At 42.5% G+C, this 17,751-nt stretch overlaps 1 protein-coding gene across 1 annotated transcript in view; it reads left to right on the forward strand.

Annotated features, from left to right (window-relative positions):
• The window catches only part of OTUD7A (OTU deubiquitinase 7A), a 379,982-nt gene that overhangs the window by 324,287 nt on the left and 37,944 nt on the right, over window positions 1–17,751 (forward strand). Inside the window, exons 7-9 of the mRNA XM_065906684.1 lie at window positions 3,888–3,989; window positions 8,111–8,238; window positions 8,991–9,082. Of these exons, the coding sequence (XP_065762756.1) occupies window positions 3,888–3,989; window positions 8,111–8,238; window positions 8,991–9,082 (322 nt within the window). The remainder of the gene's footprint in view (window positions 1–3,887; window positions 3,990–8,110; window positions 8,239–8,990; window positions 9,083–17,751) is intronic.

Consider the following 17,751-nt stretch of genomic DNA (forward strand, 5'->3'; position numbering starts at 1 on the left):
TTAATGTCAAATCTCTGTATCATCATACTTACAGTTTCTTTTGTAAACAGCTTTTAGTTGGTTTTGAAAGCAGGCTGATGGTGTATATTTTTTATAGTGTCTTTTAATTGAAATGGGGCTTCCCTGGTGGCTCAGTGATAAAGAATGCATCTGCCAATGCAGGAGACACAGGTTCAATCCCTGGGTTGGGAAGGTCCCCTGGAGAAGGAAATGGCAACCCAGTCCCATATTTTTGCCTGGGAAATCCCTTGGAGAGAGGAGTCTGGCGGGCTACAGTCCATAGAGTCTTAAAAAATCAGACATAACTTAGTGACTAAACAGCAACAACAGCAGCAAATTTAATTGGAATATTTAGTCCAATCACTTTTAATATAAATGCTTTTTTGGTTTAAATCTGTTATCTTGGTGTTTGTTTTATATTGTCATATATCTTTTTTTCTCTCATACTATTTTGAATTGTTTAAGGATATTTATCATTTTGTTTTCCCTTCTAATATCTTATTAGTTATACATTTCTTATTATTCTTTTTGTGGCTACCCTGTAATTTACAACATGCATTTTTGAGCTATTAGAATGTATCTTAAGTTAGCACTTTTACCTCTTTCTGCTGTCGTGTGTTTTCAGTTCTACATATAATTTAACTCAAAAAAACCATTACTAGTATTGCTTTGAACAGCCAATATTTACCAATATATGCATTGCCCTTTGTGTGTGTGTGTGTGTATGTGTACCCTCCTTCCATCAAAGTCATTTTCCTTCTGTCTGGAGATCTGTCTTTAGTATTCCTTACTGTAGATCTGATGGTGATAAATTGTTTCTTTCTATTTATCTGAGGTATAGAATTCTAAGTTGGTAATAATTGCCTTTCTTCAAAACACCTTGCATAGATTATGAAATTGCATTTAATCTATGCATCAATTTAGAGAGAATTCACATCTTTACTGTGTTGAGAGTCTTCCAATTTGTGAATATAGTATGTATCTCCAGTTGTTTAGATCTTCCTTGATTTCTTTTATCAGCATTTTCTAGTTTTCAGCATACAAGTACTGAAGATATATCTTTCCTCACTTCTTGAATTCATACATGTATAGGTTTTGTCTGCTTGTTTTTTGCTTGTTTGTTTAACAACATTTGGGAAATTTTCAGTAATTATTTCTTTGGATACTTTTTTCAGCTTTACCTATTTCTTCTCTCCTATGGGACTCTGATCACATGATCTTTTTTAGTTTATTTTCTGTCTATTATTCAGATTCTTTAATTTCTATGTTATACCTGGTCATTCACAGATTCTTCTCTTCATTCTGCTGTTAAACACATCCATTGAGGTTTTTTCACCAGTTGTTGCATTATTTTAGTTCAAAAATCCTCGTTTGGTTTTTCTTTGTATCTTCTTTTTTATTGTTGTTGAACCTTATTTTTTTTTGACTGACATCTTTCTATTTTTTTCCATTTGTTTCAAACCTTTTTTTAATTGTTTGTTGAAGCATTTTCATGATGCCTGCTTTAAAATTTCTGTCAGATAATTCTAATATCCGTATCATCTGTGTTGGTGTTGGTTAATTGTCTTTCCTCTTTCCATTTGAGGTCTTCCTGGTTCTTGGTGCAAATAGTTTTTAATTAAAAATTTTATATTTGGGGTATTAAGTTATAGGACTCTGAATCTTATTTAAATCTTATGTTTTAGCAGACTTTCTCTGACACCATTCCATTAGGTACAATGCACCACTGATTGATAATCACCAGATAGGAGTGGACATACAGGTTTTTTATTTAATTGGGGTAAGATTGCTTTATAATCTTGTGTTGGTTTTTGCTATACAGCAATACAAAGCAAACATAATTATGTGTGTGTATATATATATATCCCTTCCCTCTGAAGCTTACCACCCACACCCTCATCTTACACCTCTACATTGTCACAGAACATTAGGCTGGGCTCCCTATGTTATATAGTAGCTTCCCACTAGCTATCTATTTTACATATGGTAGTGTTCGTCAGTCCCATTTTTCTAGAGTTCATATATATGCATTAATATGCAATATTTGTGTTGCATGTACAGGTTTTCCAAGCTGCCTCTGCTGACACCTAATGTGGAATGAACTTCTTGGTACTGTTGGCAGTGGTGGGGAACCTCATCACCATCCGATGGGGGTGGAAGTCCAGGCTCCCCATATGTTCTCAATTGGGGTGGGGGTGGTAGGGGTGGACTCCTCATTACCATCCAGCAGGGTTGAAGTCCTGACTCCGCACCACCTGGCAGTGGGGGAGGGGTGGAGAGTGACTCATTGCAGCCTGGCTAGGATGAAGTCTCAGCTCCCCACTCTGCTGGCTGAGTGGTAGGAGGGCTACAGTTTGTTCTGCAGATATAGCTGGAATAGAGTGGCTATTTCTAAGCTGTGGTTGTCTGGTTCAATTAACCCTCTCCTGGTATTCTGTCTAGAGAGAGCATTTTTTTTTTTTTTTTTTTATGATTTCCATTATTTCCAGACTGTCACCTTCTCTAGCATCTAATCTGGGGTTTGTGAGCCAAAGAGGAAGCCAGGCCACTTACCAACAGGTTGAGCTCAGGTCTTGAGTTTCTTAACCAGTCTGCCTTCTCTCCACCTTTTGGTTTGCACATACTGTTTTATACATAATGTCCAAGGGTTTTAGTTGTACTTAATAGAAACAGTAGGGGGAGAAGATGTCTACTCTGTTTTCCTAGAAGCAGAAGTCTCAAGATGTGTTAATGAAATTTAATATGACTTTACCAAAATACCTACAATGGTTTTGATGTATAAAATTAAATGTAGTCAGAGAGAAAAAGACAAATATCACATGATATCACTGATGTGTGGAATCTAAAAAAAAAATGATAGTGAGTGAGTGAAATCGCTCAGTCGTGTCTGACTCTTTGCGACCCCATGGACTGTAGCTGACCAGGCTCCTCCGTCCATGGGATTTTCCAGGCAAGAATACTGGAGTGGGTTGCCATTTCATTCTCAAAAAAAAAAAAAAAAGATACAAAGAACTTATTTACAAAACAGAAAGAGGGCTACAGACACAGAAAAAACAAATTTATAGTTACCAAAGGGGAAATAGGGGGATAAATTAGTAGTTTGGGATGAACAAATACACATTACTATATGTAAAATAGATAATTAATAAAGACCCACTGTATAACACAGGAAAATATATTCAATATCTTGTAATAACCTATAATGGAAAATAATCTGAAAAACAATAGGTATATGTATATATGTATAACTAAACCACCTTGCTATATACTGGGAGCATTGTACATCAACTATACATCAATTTAAAAAATTAAATTTTAACCATACTCTCAAAGGTATGTATGCATCAACAAAGAATGACTTTTTAAATAACTTTTGGGAAGAGAAATTGTGTTCAAGGAAATTGCACAAAAATTTTATATTTTGTGTAAAATATGTTCCTAGATTCAGGGAGAGAAGGCTTTAATCTTGAATTTCTTGCTAACTGATGGAAGGATTTGGCTATTTTTTATCTTAAAAGAAAAAATATCTATATTTTGTCTGAGCGTAAGTAGCCATCACACTGGTGGTTCGGGGGTAAAAAATCCACCTGCCAGAGCAGGCACTGCAGTAGACTCGGGTTCGATCCCTGGGTCAGGAAGATCATCTGAAAGAGGAAATGGCAACCCACTCCCGTATTCTTCCCTGGAAAATCCCATGGACAGAGAAGCCAATAGGCTACAGTCCATGGGGTTGCAAAATTGAACACGACTGACCAACACAGCCATAACCCTCCACCTTACCACTGAAGTTCTCTAGAATCCTATAGAAAATCATCCACTGATATTAAAGCTTACTTAGCAAACATCTGTGTTTGTCCTGGGATTCTAAACATGAGCTTCTGTTCCAGGTCGCCTGAATTGGTGGTCCACCGTGTGCACGAGCTGTAAACGGCTTCTTCCTTTGGCCACGACAGGGGACGGGAACTGCCTTTTACATGCTGCCTCACTGGGTAAGCCCTGTAGTATAGACAGAGGGTGGCAGTGCCCAGGCCTGCTCTGTGCATCCTTAGAGGACAGTCTTATACTAACTAGAGCCACGTGCATCACTGTCAACTGAAGAGATCCCCAAGGGCTGGAGGCAACAACCCCCACCCTCCTTGTCAAGCAGCTGGCAGGCTTGGTGGGGGCATAGAGCACACATGAATGAGAAAAGATCTGTCCTGATAGAAGGAGGCCTGAGCAAACCTGCATGGATGGGCAGCCGACATCGGGGTCTAGAACAATCAAAGAGGACTTCCTGGAGGAGCTGAGATTTTCCTGAGGCTTGAAGAACTTGAAAGAGTATAAATAGGACCTTCCAGGCAGGGAGAACACACGGATAAAGTAGAAAGGCAGGAATTAACAGGGTGTTTGGGATCAGGGCTGAGCCCGGTTGAGCTTGAGCAGAAAGTCCGGGGGGTGCAGTTCGTGAGACTGGGTAGATCTGGAGCCACCACACTGACTGCAGCTGATGCACTTAGACTGACAAAAAAGACAGACATGGGTAAGTAATATGGAGATCAGCACAGTCAGAATATACTGCAGAGAGGTCAGCAAACTCTTCCAACAGAGATGTGACCTTTCTGGTTGCAAAAAGCGACACCAGCAAATGCACAGGTGTGGGTGGCAATGCTTGGATGACAGAAGGTCACAGTACACTTTCTGGAAGATCATGTAACCCCTCTGGACCCAGGCTTACATACACATGCAGGACTGGATTTGTGCCAAGGACCCAAGCATCAGAGCTGGTGGTGCCTTTTTACTCCTGCAGTCTGAGGACCCTCTCCAGGGATGGGCCCCTCCAACAAGAATATGGCCCTTGTTGGTCAAACTCACTTCCCCAGGTAAACATGACCTTAACTCAATGCCGTGACCCAGAGCAAGGATGCCCCAGACCTCACTTCAGACCTGTAGTGAGAGGTCTGTTCTATAAGAGGTGGGCTGAGCTGAGCCCAAAAAGTTTTCGAGGGAAATGCAGGGCATCTGGGATGGGCCCCGAGATACCCAGAGGAGGATGGAGCCCAAGTGCAAAGGAAACATTCCATGTTTCTTAGGCTTGACAAAGGGTGATAGGGAAAACAAGGGCACCCACCCACCTGTCCCCTTTCTGTTTCAACATTCATTCATTCCTGTCTGTTGACTCCCTATTCAGCATAGTAAGATAACAATCAACAATTCCACTGCCCAGTGATGTCTGCTTTTAATATTTTGGTATATTGTCTTCCACACTTTTGTTTATACTTCCAGTGAAATTAGGATCTCACAGTGTTCACAGTTTGGAATCCAATATTTTCCCCTTAAAATTGTAAATTGAATTTTTCACACTATTTTTCAAAAACACGTTTTGCAAGTTGTGTCTTATTCCACCATAAAATATTCAGTATCCCTCTCTTATGGAACTTATTTCACCTTATTCCGTATCAAACCTCGAGAAAAATTACAAAAGAAGACACCTCTCCTCTTTGCAAAGTCTCAACCACAAGAATGCCTTTGTCCTAACACTCAGTGTACACAGGCACTGCCCCCATCATGACCATATGTGGACAAGGCCGCAAGTCAAATGGTCACACGCCACCGTGGTCCTGACTGATGGCAGGTGTTTCACGGTGAGCACAGCAGACCCCCCAGTTCTGCCTGGGAGGAGAAAACCTCCTGCAGGTGGCCCTTGCTCTATCTGTGAGAGAGGCTGGGCCGAGACTGAACCTGGGACTCACAGCCAGTTGATTCTTTTCTCCCAGTACTTTGTTTCCCCTTGGTACTCAAGTTGTTAAACTATTTACAAGCAAGTCTGCTCAAAGTGGCCATTCGACACTCACCAGCAGCAGTGCCTCCCGGACCTGCTGGCCAGCCCTAGCATTCACCTAGGGTGTGGGCACATGTGGAAATGGCAGTAATCCTGGGGTCAGGCTTGTGGGCAAACATGTGTGGGACAAGGAGATTCTCTCTGCACAAGAGACCCAGACAAGGAGCCATGATGAGTTCACTGACCCAGGACTTGCCCTGCCTGGGAGGAGGCTGCAGGCAGGTCGGAGGGATGAGAAAGCTCAGCTCGGCCTGTTCATAAAAGGAGCATTGATACATATACACCATGGAATATTACTCAGCCGTTAAAAAGAATTCATTTGAATCAGTTCTAATGAGATGGATGAAACTGGAGCCCATTATACAGAGTGAAGTAAGTCAGAAAGATAAAGAACATTACAGTATACTAACACATATGTATGGAATTTAGATAGATGGTGGCGATAACCCTATATGCAAAACAGAAAAAGAGACACAGAAGTACAGAACAGACTTTTGAACTCTGGGGGAGAACGTGAGGGTGGGATGTTTTGAAAGAACAGCATGTATATTATCTATGGTGAAACGGACCACCAGCCCAGGTGGGATACATGAGTCAGGTGCTCGGGCCTGGTGCACTGGGAGGACCCTGAGGAGTCGGGTGGGGAGGGAGGTGGGAGGGGGGATCGGGATGGGGAATACATGTAACTATATGGCTGATTCATGTCAATGTATGACAAAACCCACTGAAATGTTGTAAAGTGATTGGCCTCCAACTAATAAAATAATATTAAAAAAAAAAAAAAAAAAAAAAAAAGGAGCATTGATGGCCGTCTCCCGCCGACTGTAGAAAAAGACTACCGGAAAGCCTGTAGCAGCCCCCTGTTATCACGTCTTTGCACAAAAGGATGCACGGCCAGCCTGAGCCTTTGATCATCAGTCAGTGTGGGTCGCTGCTCTCTGAAAGCTCTCCAGAGGGTCCCAGCTCACTCCAAAGCCCACTTTTCCACTCTCCACCTCGTCCCTTCCATCCCAACTGCAGACACCTTCCCCTCCCTAGTATGCCACGTGGGCCCCCTTGGGGTTGGCCCTGACCTTTTCCTCCACCTGGGATGGTGACTCAACCCTGTCCCTCATGGCTCATGTCTTTGCCCCAGTGTCTCCACTCACGCTGTGACCAAACCACCCAGCACTCTGTCCTCTTAGCCTGCTTCATCTCCGCTTACATTGCCCCTGCCTGCAACAAAGTATGTCACATGTTAATTCGATGGCTGCCTCCCCTCCCTTCCCCTCAGTGTGGACTCCATGAGATTTTAGGAATTTTGTCTATCCTAGTTGCTTCTGTGGGTTTTCCCATCACTTAGAATGGTGTGCCTCACCCCTACTGTGAAATAAGTATGGAATTAATAGTATTCAGTTAAACAAATGAATTTATGAATGAATGTATGAATTTCCCTAGTCTCTCCTTATAGCCAGAGCTGCATCTCTCATGGCGCTTCTTCCACTGACTGGGTTTCTTGGTCACTTTTGAGCTTCCCCAAGGATGTAGTCAGAGATGCTGGTTTGTCTTATGATACCTGGACCAGGTGAGGCACTTCCCTCAGAAGCAAGTGCTCTCCCAGGGCCCAGATGTGTGCAGAGATGCCTCAGGGCTACAGACATTGGATGCAGCAGACCCTTGATGAAACTGGGGTCTGACAGCCATCCTGGCTTGGGGCCCTGCATGAGGACACATCATCTGCTGTCCCCACAGGCTCTCTCCCACTCAAACACAAGGTCAGAACCACAAACATTACATCCCTCAGAACAAACCTTGAGAGGTTGAGGGCAGCCTGCAAAGGGCCCCGAGACTTAGTGAAATGGCTCTTGTTTTAAGAAGGGGCCGTGCCCGTTCATTCAGCACCTGCATCAGCAGGAAGCATCAGGAGGGAGAGCAGAGGGCAGATGCTTGCTAATTCTGAGAACTGAATATCTGTCACTACGGCATTATCTGCTCTCACAGCTACGGGGGCCAGGACTGGTAGGTGGTGGCAGTCTCAACTCCTCCTGTTTTGCCCCTTCCTCACATATTTTCTTGTGGCTCAGATGGTAAAGAATCTACCTGCAGTTCAGGGGAACTGAGTTTGACCCTGGGGTCAGGAAGATCCCCTGGAGAAGTCTTCTTGCCTGGAGAATTCCATGGACAGAGGAGCCTGGCGGGTTACAGTCTGTGGGGTCTCAAAGAGTCAGACACAACTGAGCAACTAACACGCTCACTTTACTTTCACATCTTTCCTCTCTCCTCTACTCGTCATGGGCCTCCTGCCTGCAGGAATGTGGGGGTTTCACGACCGGGACCTGGTTTTGCGGAAAGCTCTCTACACCATGATGAGGACAGGGGCCGAGAGGGAGGCCCTGAAGCGAAGGTGGAGGTGGCAGCAGACCCAGCAGAACAAGGAGGTGGGTACCTGTCAGCAGGCAGAGCCGGGACCGTGCCGGGCGCAGCCAAGGCCAAGATGGGGTTCTATTTGGGGCCCCAATATCAAGTCTGTCTTATGAGATGAGGCAGCAATGGCTCCATCCCCTACTCAAGCCCACTAAAGAGGATCCCATTCCAACAGTCAGCCCCTGCCCACAGCGACCTGACATCCACTCCCCTCACCTGTCCTGGTATAATTATGAAGACCACCTACCCTCACGCACAAGGCTGTCCCAACCTGAATGGTGAGTTAGATGGTCACCTGTGAGTCACTGCTGGTGCGGCCGCTGGTTGGCCCTGGCGTGGCCCCAGCCCAGGGCATGTGCTCAGTCCAAAGAGAATGCTTATCCCAGAACCTTGGTGAGCACTGGCCCTTTGCTGGCATGGAAGCCCTTGAAGATGGGTCTGCCCGGGTCCCCGCACACATGTCAGTGGTTGGCACCCAGTCCAATACATATGCAGGTTGCATTCGGTTGCTCTAGCCCCTGAGAATGACCACTGTTGCTGAGTGGACTTCCGAAAGCATAGAGATTGGAGATTGGGGTTTCTGAACAAATTCTGTCCCGAGCAAATGCTGACGGTCCTTGGCCACTAACAGGTGCCCACCCCAGGGGTTGACCAAGTCGGGAAGTCAGGCTCTCAGCCAGACTGATGTGGGTGCAGGCATGAAGAGGTGGATGCAACCTCCTAACCCCACCCCCCTTTGTGCCAGTCAGGGCTGGTGTACACGGAGGAGGAATGGGAGCGGGAATGGACGGAGCTGCTGAAGCTGGCCTCCAGCGAGCCACGCACACACTTCAGCAAGAACGGCGGCTCGGGTGGGGGGTAAGTGCTGCCCCAGCCCTCTCCCTGATGGCTTGGGAAGTGATGGGGGCGGGGGTTGTGGGACCCCCAAGCTGGGGACGACACAAGGAGGACTCCTGCCTTAAGATCTTAGATTCTACCAAGGATGCAAGGAAGGTGGTAGGGGATGACAGGACCCTGCTGGATGTTTGGAAGAAAGTGTACACAGTCACCATGTGCATCTCATGAACTCAAGCATGCCCCCTGCATTGCAGAGAGGGACTCACTGTCCAGCCAGCCTGGGGAGGGCCCAAGCTGCCCACGCACTCACCAGGCTCTGAAGCTTCAGGCTGCTGCTGGAATCCTAACCACTAGACCACCAGGCAACGGTGGTGGTCTCTTAAAGTAACCTCTATGAAACTTGGGCCAGCAGGGTTCCGGAGCAGGTAAGCATCATGCTGGAGCCTGGCCCCGTGGTGAGTGACATGTACAGCACCACTCCTGCCCAGGACCTGGCCCTCCAGCCCCAGGACAGATGAGAACAGACCCTGCGCTGCTGCTCCCAGCATGGACACTGGCCTGGCAGTTTTTCCCAGAAAGAACCAGATTAAGCACCTGAAGAGGTCAGAAAGGAGCAAGGGTCAGACTCAAGGATGCACTTGACCAACTTCCTGCCTTCTTCCCGCTAGACTCACAGTACCCAATTCCAAGGCTCACTTGGCAGAGCCCCATCAGGAGACCCTGGAGGCAGGAGGTATGTCCACAACTCACTCAGAGAGAAGGATGGAGACCAGGTTGGGGTCCAGGCAGGGCGAACCACCAGCCAGAGAGCCATCATGGATAGGCTGTTTAGAACTGGTGACCACAGGGAGGACCCTCTCCGAGACCCCAGGAAGGCAAGACCAGCATGAGCTCTCTGCCGAGTTCAGATGCGTGAGAAAGACTGAATGGTAACTGTACCAGTAGTTATAGGTGCAGCGAGAACTGTGAGCGCCGAGGCCAGGCAAGGTGGGGGCTTCCGTACAGGCACACTCAGAGCTACAGAAGCCATTCTTTCTCATCCTCCTGCTCGCAAATCACATGTCTGTTTCTTCTGGCCGAAGCAAGAGAAATCAGACATTCTGTGCTACTTACTGCACCTCCAGAGACCTGTGAAGTGCTACCTCCTGTGAAGTGCTACCTCCAAAAGGGCTGCTGCTGGAGTTTGCAGTCCCCTCCGGCAAAGGTGAACTCAGCTTGCCCATCACCTGCTAGTGGGGCCATGGGTAAGAGTGCTGGTCCCCAGAAGGAAAAGGAAGACATGGAAGAGAGAGGAAAATAACTCCACCCCAAGTCATGTGGGTCTGCATTGGAAACCAGTGTTGGAGTGAAGTTGCCCATCACCACCTGGCACGTGCAGCCCTAATCCCCACTACAGACACTCTGGAGGAAGAGGGCGTGCGTGCAATGGGAGGAATCCATTACTTGTTATAAAACTGGTAAAATCTATGAAAGCAGTTAGTGACAGCCTCTAGGTGCTTCATCTGGTTTAATGGCAACTGAGAACTAAGAAAGGGGTCTTCCTGGTGGACCCCAACCAGATGCCCAGACTCAGATGTCACGGATTAAGAGTCCCAGACTGGGTGCATGATCTTGGGCATGTCTCCCAAGCTCCTGGATCATCTTTGTTGTTCAGATGTAGACTGCATTTGGTAGTAAGGTCCCTGCTGGGCTGTATCAGTTTTTCATGGTGGTGGAGTAAACCACACCAAAACTGGGTGGCTTAATACAGAGACACTGGATTTGTTCCTATTCTGGGGTCAGCATTCTGGTCTGGAATTTTCCGGAGCCTCTCCTGGGGCTACAGCATCTGGCAGTTAGTCTGGCTCAGGACCATCCAAGATGACCTGATTCACAACTCTGGCTCTTGCTGAGCCTCTGTCCAGTTTTCACCCTTGAGAAGGCTCAGGCCCCTTACAGTATGGATCAGGGCAGGAAGAGAGGGCAGCCCCCATTGGGGAGGTTTAGATCAAGCCTCTGCTTGCATCACCTTTACTAATGTCCCATGGAAACATTGGCCAAAGCAAGTCCCATGGCTGAGCCAGCCTCTGGGCAGATAGACTCCATTCTTAATAAAAGGAGGGGCAAAGTCACATTGCAAAGGGACAAATACACAGTAAGAAGGCTCTGTGGCCATCAGAGCAGTTGACCACATTCTCTAATTCTGTTGTCACTGGGCAGTGAAATCATGGGTTTGAAAGTGGAAAGAAGCTTTTATGACTATAGACATAATGTTTACTAAGACATTGTCACACTCAGCCTGTGAGTTGGCATGCCTGCTGCCTATATGGTATATCATAAAGGCCTATCCCAAATACCTGAAATGTATGGTTTCCCTGACTTTCCATGATTCTCTCACTGTGCATGGTGTAGTGGTTATGACACTCACACTGGCTCATCTGGGTGTCTGATATTATTCCTGTGAGTCTTGAAAACACTGGAGACTTAGGGGCTTTCAGGAGTCTCTGAATGTAGAGCAAATCCCTTCCATGAGTTTATATGTCCCATGAGTTTATATATACTCTGACCTCCAGACCCTAGACCTATAGGAATGGAACATAAAAATAGCTAATTGAATTATGCTGGGCAGTGAGGATTGGAGAAAGGAAGCCATGAACCTCTGCTGGGCACCTACCTGCCTTACATACTACCTAAATGCCACCGCCTTACACAGTTTATCTGCACTTTATAAATTAGGCATCACCCTCCTTTATATGTTACAGAACTAGTGTTCTCAGAGATTAATTGACTTACCTCTGGCTTGTAACTGGTGGAGCTAGGATGCAGACCAAGACCTGTCTGAGTCCAGCACCCTACAGTTTGCCAGAGAATACACTATGACAAGTTTTATAGCTTCTTAAGAAAAAGTGCACTGCAGATAGAATTTTTTGAGTCCTTGCATATCTGAATTTCTTTTTATTCTGTCTCACCCTTGATGGATAGTTTGGGTATAAATTCTCTTTAAATTCATGATATGAATGATGTCATGAAGGGTGTTAAATCACACAGAAAGTTATCAACTTCCTGGCACTCAGTCAAAGTTGGCTAATTTGAAGTAAAACAACTATATGAAATCCAAAGACTAAATATGTTCAACCAACTTCTTACTCCACCTTTACAGACTCTGAAAAAGATTTATTCATTAACTCAACATGTATTAATTGCCTGAGGCATGCTGTGCATTTTCAAACACACTATCTCATTCTGTCATCACTGTAACCCTGTGAGATAAAGGTTATAATTCTTATTTAAAGTATGAGGAAATTTGGATTCAGGATAAAAATTATTTGCCCAGGGTAATCTACTGAGTGGAAGAGCTGTAGTTCAAATTCAGGTGTCCTGTCTCCCAGGTCTCCTGGTCCCTGATTTTCCTCCTACCCCTTAGCTCAAAAGCCTGTTTCTGTTCTTATAGAGAATTGGGTTCTTGCTCTTTTCTGTGGGTGATAGAAAACAAAGGCCTCTTTGTTTTCTAGTCAATTCCAGTGTATGTGTCAAGAGAGTATCATTTCAGATCTCAGCCTTTGTTAACAGCAGACTAATAAACCTTTGCCATCAGGTGTCTTCCTGCATGAATGTACAGAAAGGTATTTTCCAACTCAGTCTCCCTGGGTCTCCCTTTTCCTCCTCTGCCAAATACTGAAAACCTTTGTAAGCATTAGTTATATGATAAATTAATGAGAGGAATTACTTTAAATTTTCAAGCAATTTTCAACAACCACTATGCTCTTTGGAGGCAGGGAATAAACCAGGACCCTCTCAGTTTGAAGAATACCATGTAAACCCCATTAGGGAAATGAAAATTAAAACCACTACATACCTATAAGAAAATCAGAAAAAAAATATATACTGGCAATACCAGGTGCTGGTGAGAGGGCAAAGCAAACTTTACATCACACTGTTGGTGATATAAAAATGACACAACCACTCTGGAATACAATTTGACAGCTTCTTATAAATTTAAAAACACATTTGCCATATGACCCAGTAGTCCTATTCCTAAGTATTTACCCTAGATCACTGGTTCTCAACCAGAAATAATTTTGCCCCCAGGGGACATTTGGCTAGATTTAGGGCTATTTTGATGGTCACAACTGGAATGTAGTCTGAATACTGCTAGAATCTAATGGGTAGGAGCCAGGGATGCTGCTAAGCCTTCTAACATGCACGTCTTTGTTTGGACAGCCCCCCAAACAAAGAAATCGCTAGTCCAAAACTTCAGTAGTGTCAAGATTGAGAAAATCTGCCCCAAAGAAATGAAAATGTGTGTTCACACAAAGTTCTGTGTAAAATGTTTATAGAGGTTCCATTCATAATTGCCCAAAACTGGAAACAACTCAAATGTCCTTTGATAAAAAAAAAAAAAACTGGAGTACATCAATATTATGAAATACTATTCAGGAATTAAAAACAAACTACTGATGTATGCAATGACTCGCCTGAAAGAATCAGGTCTCAAAAAGTTATTGTATTGTATGTATGGTTTCATTTATATGACATTATCCAAAAGACAAAACTATAATGATGGAGAACAGATCAGGGTTTCATTTATTTAGAATGAATGTATGACTTTCAGTATCATTTTTTGAAAAGACTATTCTTTCATCATTGAATTGCTTTTATGTTTTTCAAATACCTATAGGCAGCAGCATAGGCATTATTTATGCGGGCTTGGGAGATTTATGTTGGGTGGGAGATTCTGTATTATATTCCATTGAAATATGTGCCTGTCCTTTTGACAGTGTCACTTTATAATAAGTCTTAAAATTAGGTAGCATCGCTCCTCCAACTTTATTCTCCTTTTTCAATATTTCTGGTCTTTTTTTTTTTTGCTTTCCCATACAGATTTATAGAATCAGCTTATCTATATCTGAAAAATATTCTGCCAGAATTTTTATTGGTATTACATGAAGTCTATACATCAATTGGAGGATTGAAATTTTTAAAATGTTGAATGTACTTACACACCTTTTTCCATGTATTAGGTAGACACAGTATGCTTCTTCATATATTTAAATCTTCTTTGATTTGTTTTATTAGCATTTTATAATTTCCAACATATACATGTTTAATTAGATATATACTGAATATTTCATTTGAAGCTTTTGTAAATGATTGTGTGTGTGTGCGCATGCACACGCACACACATGCACGTGTGTATGTGTTTTCATTTGGGTCTGCAATTATTCGTTGCTAGTTACTGATGTTTGTGACTTTGTATTCTATGATGTTACTAAACTCATATATCAGTGCTAAGAAGTTTTTAGATTCCTTGGGATTTTCTACACAGATATTCATATAATCAGTGAGTAGGGATAGGTCTATTTCTTCCTTTCTAATCTCTATGCCTTTTATTTCTTTTTCTTACTGCACTAACTAGAATTTCTAGTATGATGTTGAGCAGACCTGGTGAGAGAGGAAACTCTTTATTGGTTATTTCTTAGTCAGAAATCTTTCATCAGTAAGATATTTGTTATAGATTTTTAGTAGGTATCTTTTGTCAGATTGAGGAAGTTTCCTTGTATTTTTTTTGTTGAGAATTTCTACCATTAATGAATGTTGAATTTTATCAAATACATTTCTATATCAGTTAATATGATCATGTGGATGTTTTTCTTCTTTAGACATTAATATGGTAGGTTACATTAGATGATATTTGAATATTGAACCAGGGATTTCATTGCAGGGAATCATTGCATTCTAGGGTTTAATTCCACTTTCTGTTGGTGTATTAGAAGTTTTTCTTTTGTTATTTCAATTTGGCAATATTATATTGAGAATTTTTGTATCTATTGCCATGGAGGTTATTGAATATAGTTTTCTGTTTATATACTACTGTCTTTGTCTAGTTTTGGTGCCAGTATAATGATAGTCTCATAAACAAGTTGGAGACAAATCTCTCCTTTAGGGCTTCCCAGTAACTCTAGTGGTAAAAGAATCCACCTGCCAATGGAGGAGAACTAAGAGATGCAGGTTCAGTCCCTGGGTTGGAAAGATCCCTGGGAGAAAGGAATGGCACCCCATTCCAGTATTCTTGTCTGGAAAGTTCTATGGGCAGAGGAGCCTGGTGGGCTATAGTCCATGGGATTGCAAGGAGTCGAACATGACTGAGCATACATGTGTGCATGCGTGCATGCACATGTGTGCGCGTGTGCACACACACACACACACACACACATACACACCTCTATTTTTTCCTGTAAATTGTATATAATTGGTGATATTTTTTCTTTAAATGTTTGGGAGATTCACAAAATCTATACATTCATCTGCAATCAGATATTGCCTTTTCAGAAGGGTATTAATTATAAATTCAGCTTCTTTAACAGTTATAGAAAATAGAAACAAGTAGTTTTGGGTAGCTTGTTGTTTTGAGAAATTGTTCCATTTCATCAAAATTGTTGAATTTATGTGCATAATGTTGTTTATAATTTTCCCTTTTGTAACTTAATACTTCAGGGGAACTTTAGTGATATGCCCTTTCTTTTCAGATTCAGCAATTAGCATCTTTTCTTCTTTCTCTCTCTCTGTTTTTTTTTTTTTTTTGATCAGCATTGTTAAAGTTCTGTCAATTTTATTGATCATTTATTTTTTTATTTATTTTTTTTATTTTTCAGTGGATTTTGTCATACATTGATATGAATCAACCATAGAGTTACACGTATTCCCCATCCCGGTCCCCCATCCCACCTCCCTCTCCACCCGATTCCTCTGGGTCTTCCCAGCCCACCAGGCCCGAGCACTTGACTCATGCATCCCACCTGGGCTGGTGGTTTGTTTCACCACAGATAATATACATGCGGTTCTTTCAAAACATCCCACCCTCACCTTCTCCCACAGAGTTCAAAAGTCTGTTCTGTACTTCTGCGCCTCTTCTTCTGCCCTGCATATAGGGCCATCGTTACCATCTTTCTAAATTCCGTATATATGTGTTAGTATACTGTAATGTTCTTTATCTTTCTGGCTTACTTCACTCTGTATAATGGGCTCCAGTTTCATCCATCTCATTAGAACTGATTCAAATGAATTCTTTTTAACGGCTGAGTAATATTCCATGATGTATATGTACCACAGCTTCCTTATCCATTCATCTGCTGATGGGCATCTAGGTTGCTTCCATGTCCTGGCTATTATAAACAGTGCTGCAATGAACATTGGGGTGCACGTGTCTCTTTCAGATCTGGTTTCCTTGGTGTGTATGCCCAGAAGTGGGATTGCTGGGTCATATGGTAGTTCTATTTCCAGTTTTTTAAGAAATCTCCACACTGTTTTCCATAGTGGCTGTACTAGTTTGCATTCCCACCAACAGTGTAAGAGGGTTCCCTTTTCTCCACACCCTCTCCAGCATTTATTGCTTGTAGACTTTTGGATAGCAGCCATCCTGACTGGCGTGTAATGGTACCTCATTGTGGTTTTGATTTGCTTTTCTCTGATAATGAGTGATGTTGAGCATCTTTTCATGTGTTTGTTAGTCATCTGTATGTCTTCTCTGGAGAAATGTCTGTTTAGTTCTTTGGCCCATTTTTTGATTGGGTCATTTATTTTTCTGGAATTGAGCTTCAGGAGTTGCTTGTATATTTTTGAGATATTGATCATTTAAAAGAACCAATTTCGACTTAATTGGTTGTCCCTGTTGATTTTTAGATTTAAATTTCATTGATTTCTGTTCTTACCTTTAGAGTTTGTGCTCATTTTGTTTGCTTTAGGTATATTTTGCACTGATTTTTCTACTTTATTCAGGTGAAAGCTTAGATTATTGATCTGAGATTTTTTTTTGTAATATATGTATTTGGGGGTCATAAATTTCCCTCTAAGAGCTGCTTAGCTGCGTATAACAAATGTTGATATATTGCATTTTTATTTTCATTGTTTAAAATATTTTCTAATTTCCCTTGAGATTTTCTCTTTGACTACTGAATTATTTAAAAGTCTGCTATGTAATATGTTTTGTTGTCTTTCTTTACTAATTCTGGTTTAATTGCATTATGATCTGGGAACATAATTGGTATGATTAAAATTATTTAAAATGCCTTCAGTTTTGTGAAGGAGTGAATGTATTGTCTGTCTTTGTGAATATTCCCTGTGCATTTTAAAAAGATGTGTATTCTGTACTTGTTGGATAAAGTGTTCTGTTGATGTCAGTTAGATCCAATTGATTGATGGTTTTGTTCAGATTTTCTGTACCCTTACTGATTTTCTGTCTACTTGTTCTTTCAGCTACTGAGAGAGAAGTTTAGATTATACTTATGGCTGTTTCTATTTCTCTTTTCAGTTTTGTCAGTTTTTTCTTCTAAGTATTTTGAAGTCTTATTGTTAAATCCACATTCATTTAGGACTATTCCACCTTCTTTCTGAATTTATCCTTTGATCATTGTATAATATCTCTCTTTATCTGGGGAAGTTTTCCTTGGTCTGAAGTCTACTTTGCCTGATATTGATAAAACTTCTTGAAATTGATCTTGATTAAAATTTTCATGATCTTTAATTTTCCATCCTTTTATCTTTTTTTTTATTACAATTGTTTTTTTTTTTTTTTTCAGTGGGTTTTGTCATGCATTGATATGAATCAACCATAGAGTTACACGTATTCCCCATCCCAGTCCCCCATCACACCTCCCTCTCCACCCTATTCCTCTGGGTCTTCCTAGTGCACCAGGCCCGAGCACTTGTCTCAT

Source organism: Muntiacus reevesi, chromosome 15, assembly GCF_963930625.1.
Source record: "Muntiacus reevesi chromosome 15, mMunRee1.1, whole genome shotgun sequence".
Taxonomy (NCBI): Eukaryota; Metazoa; Chordata; class Mammalia; order Artiodactyla; family Cervidae; genus Muntiacus; species Muntiacus reevesi.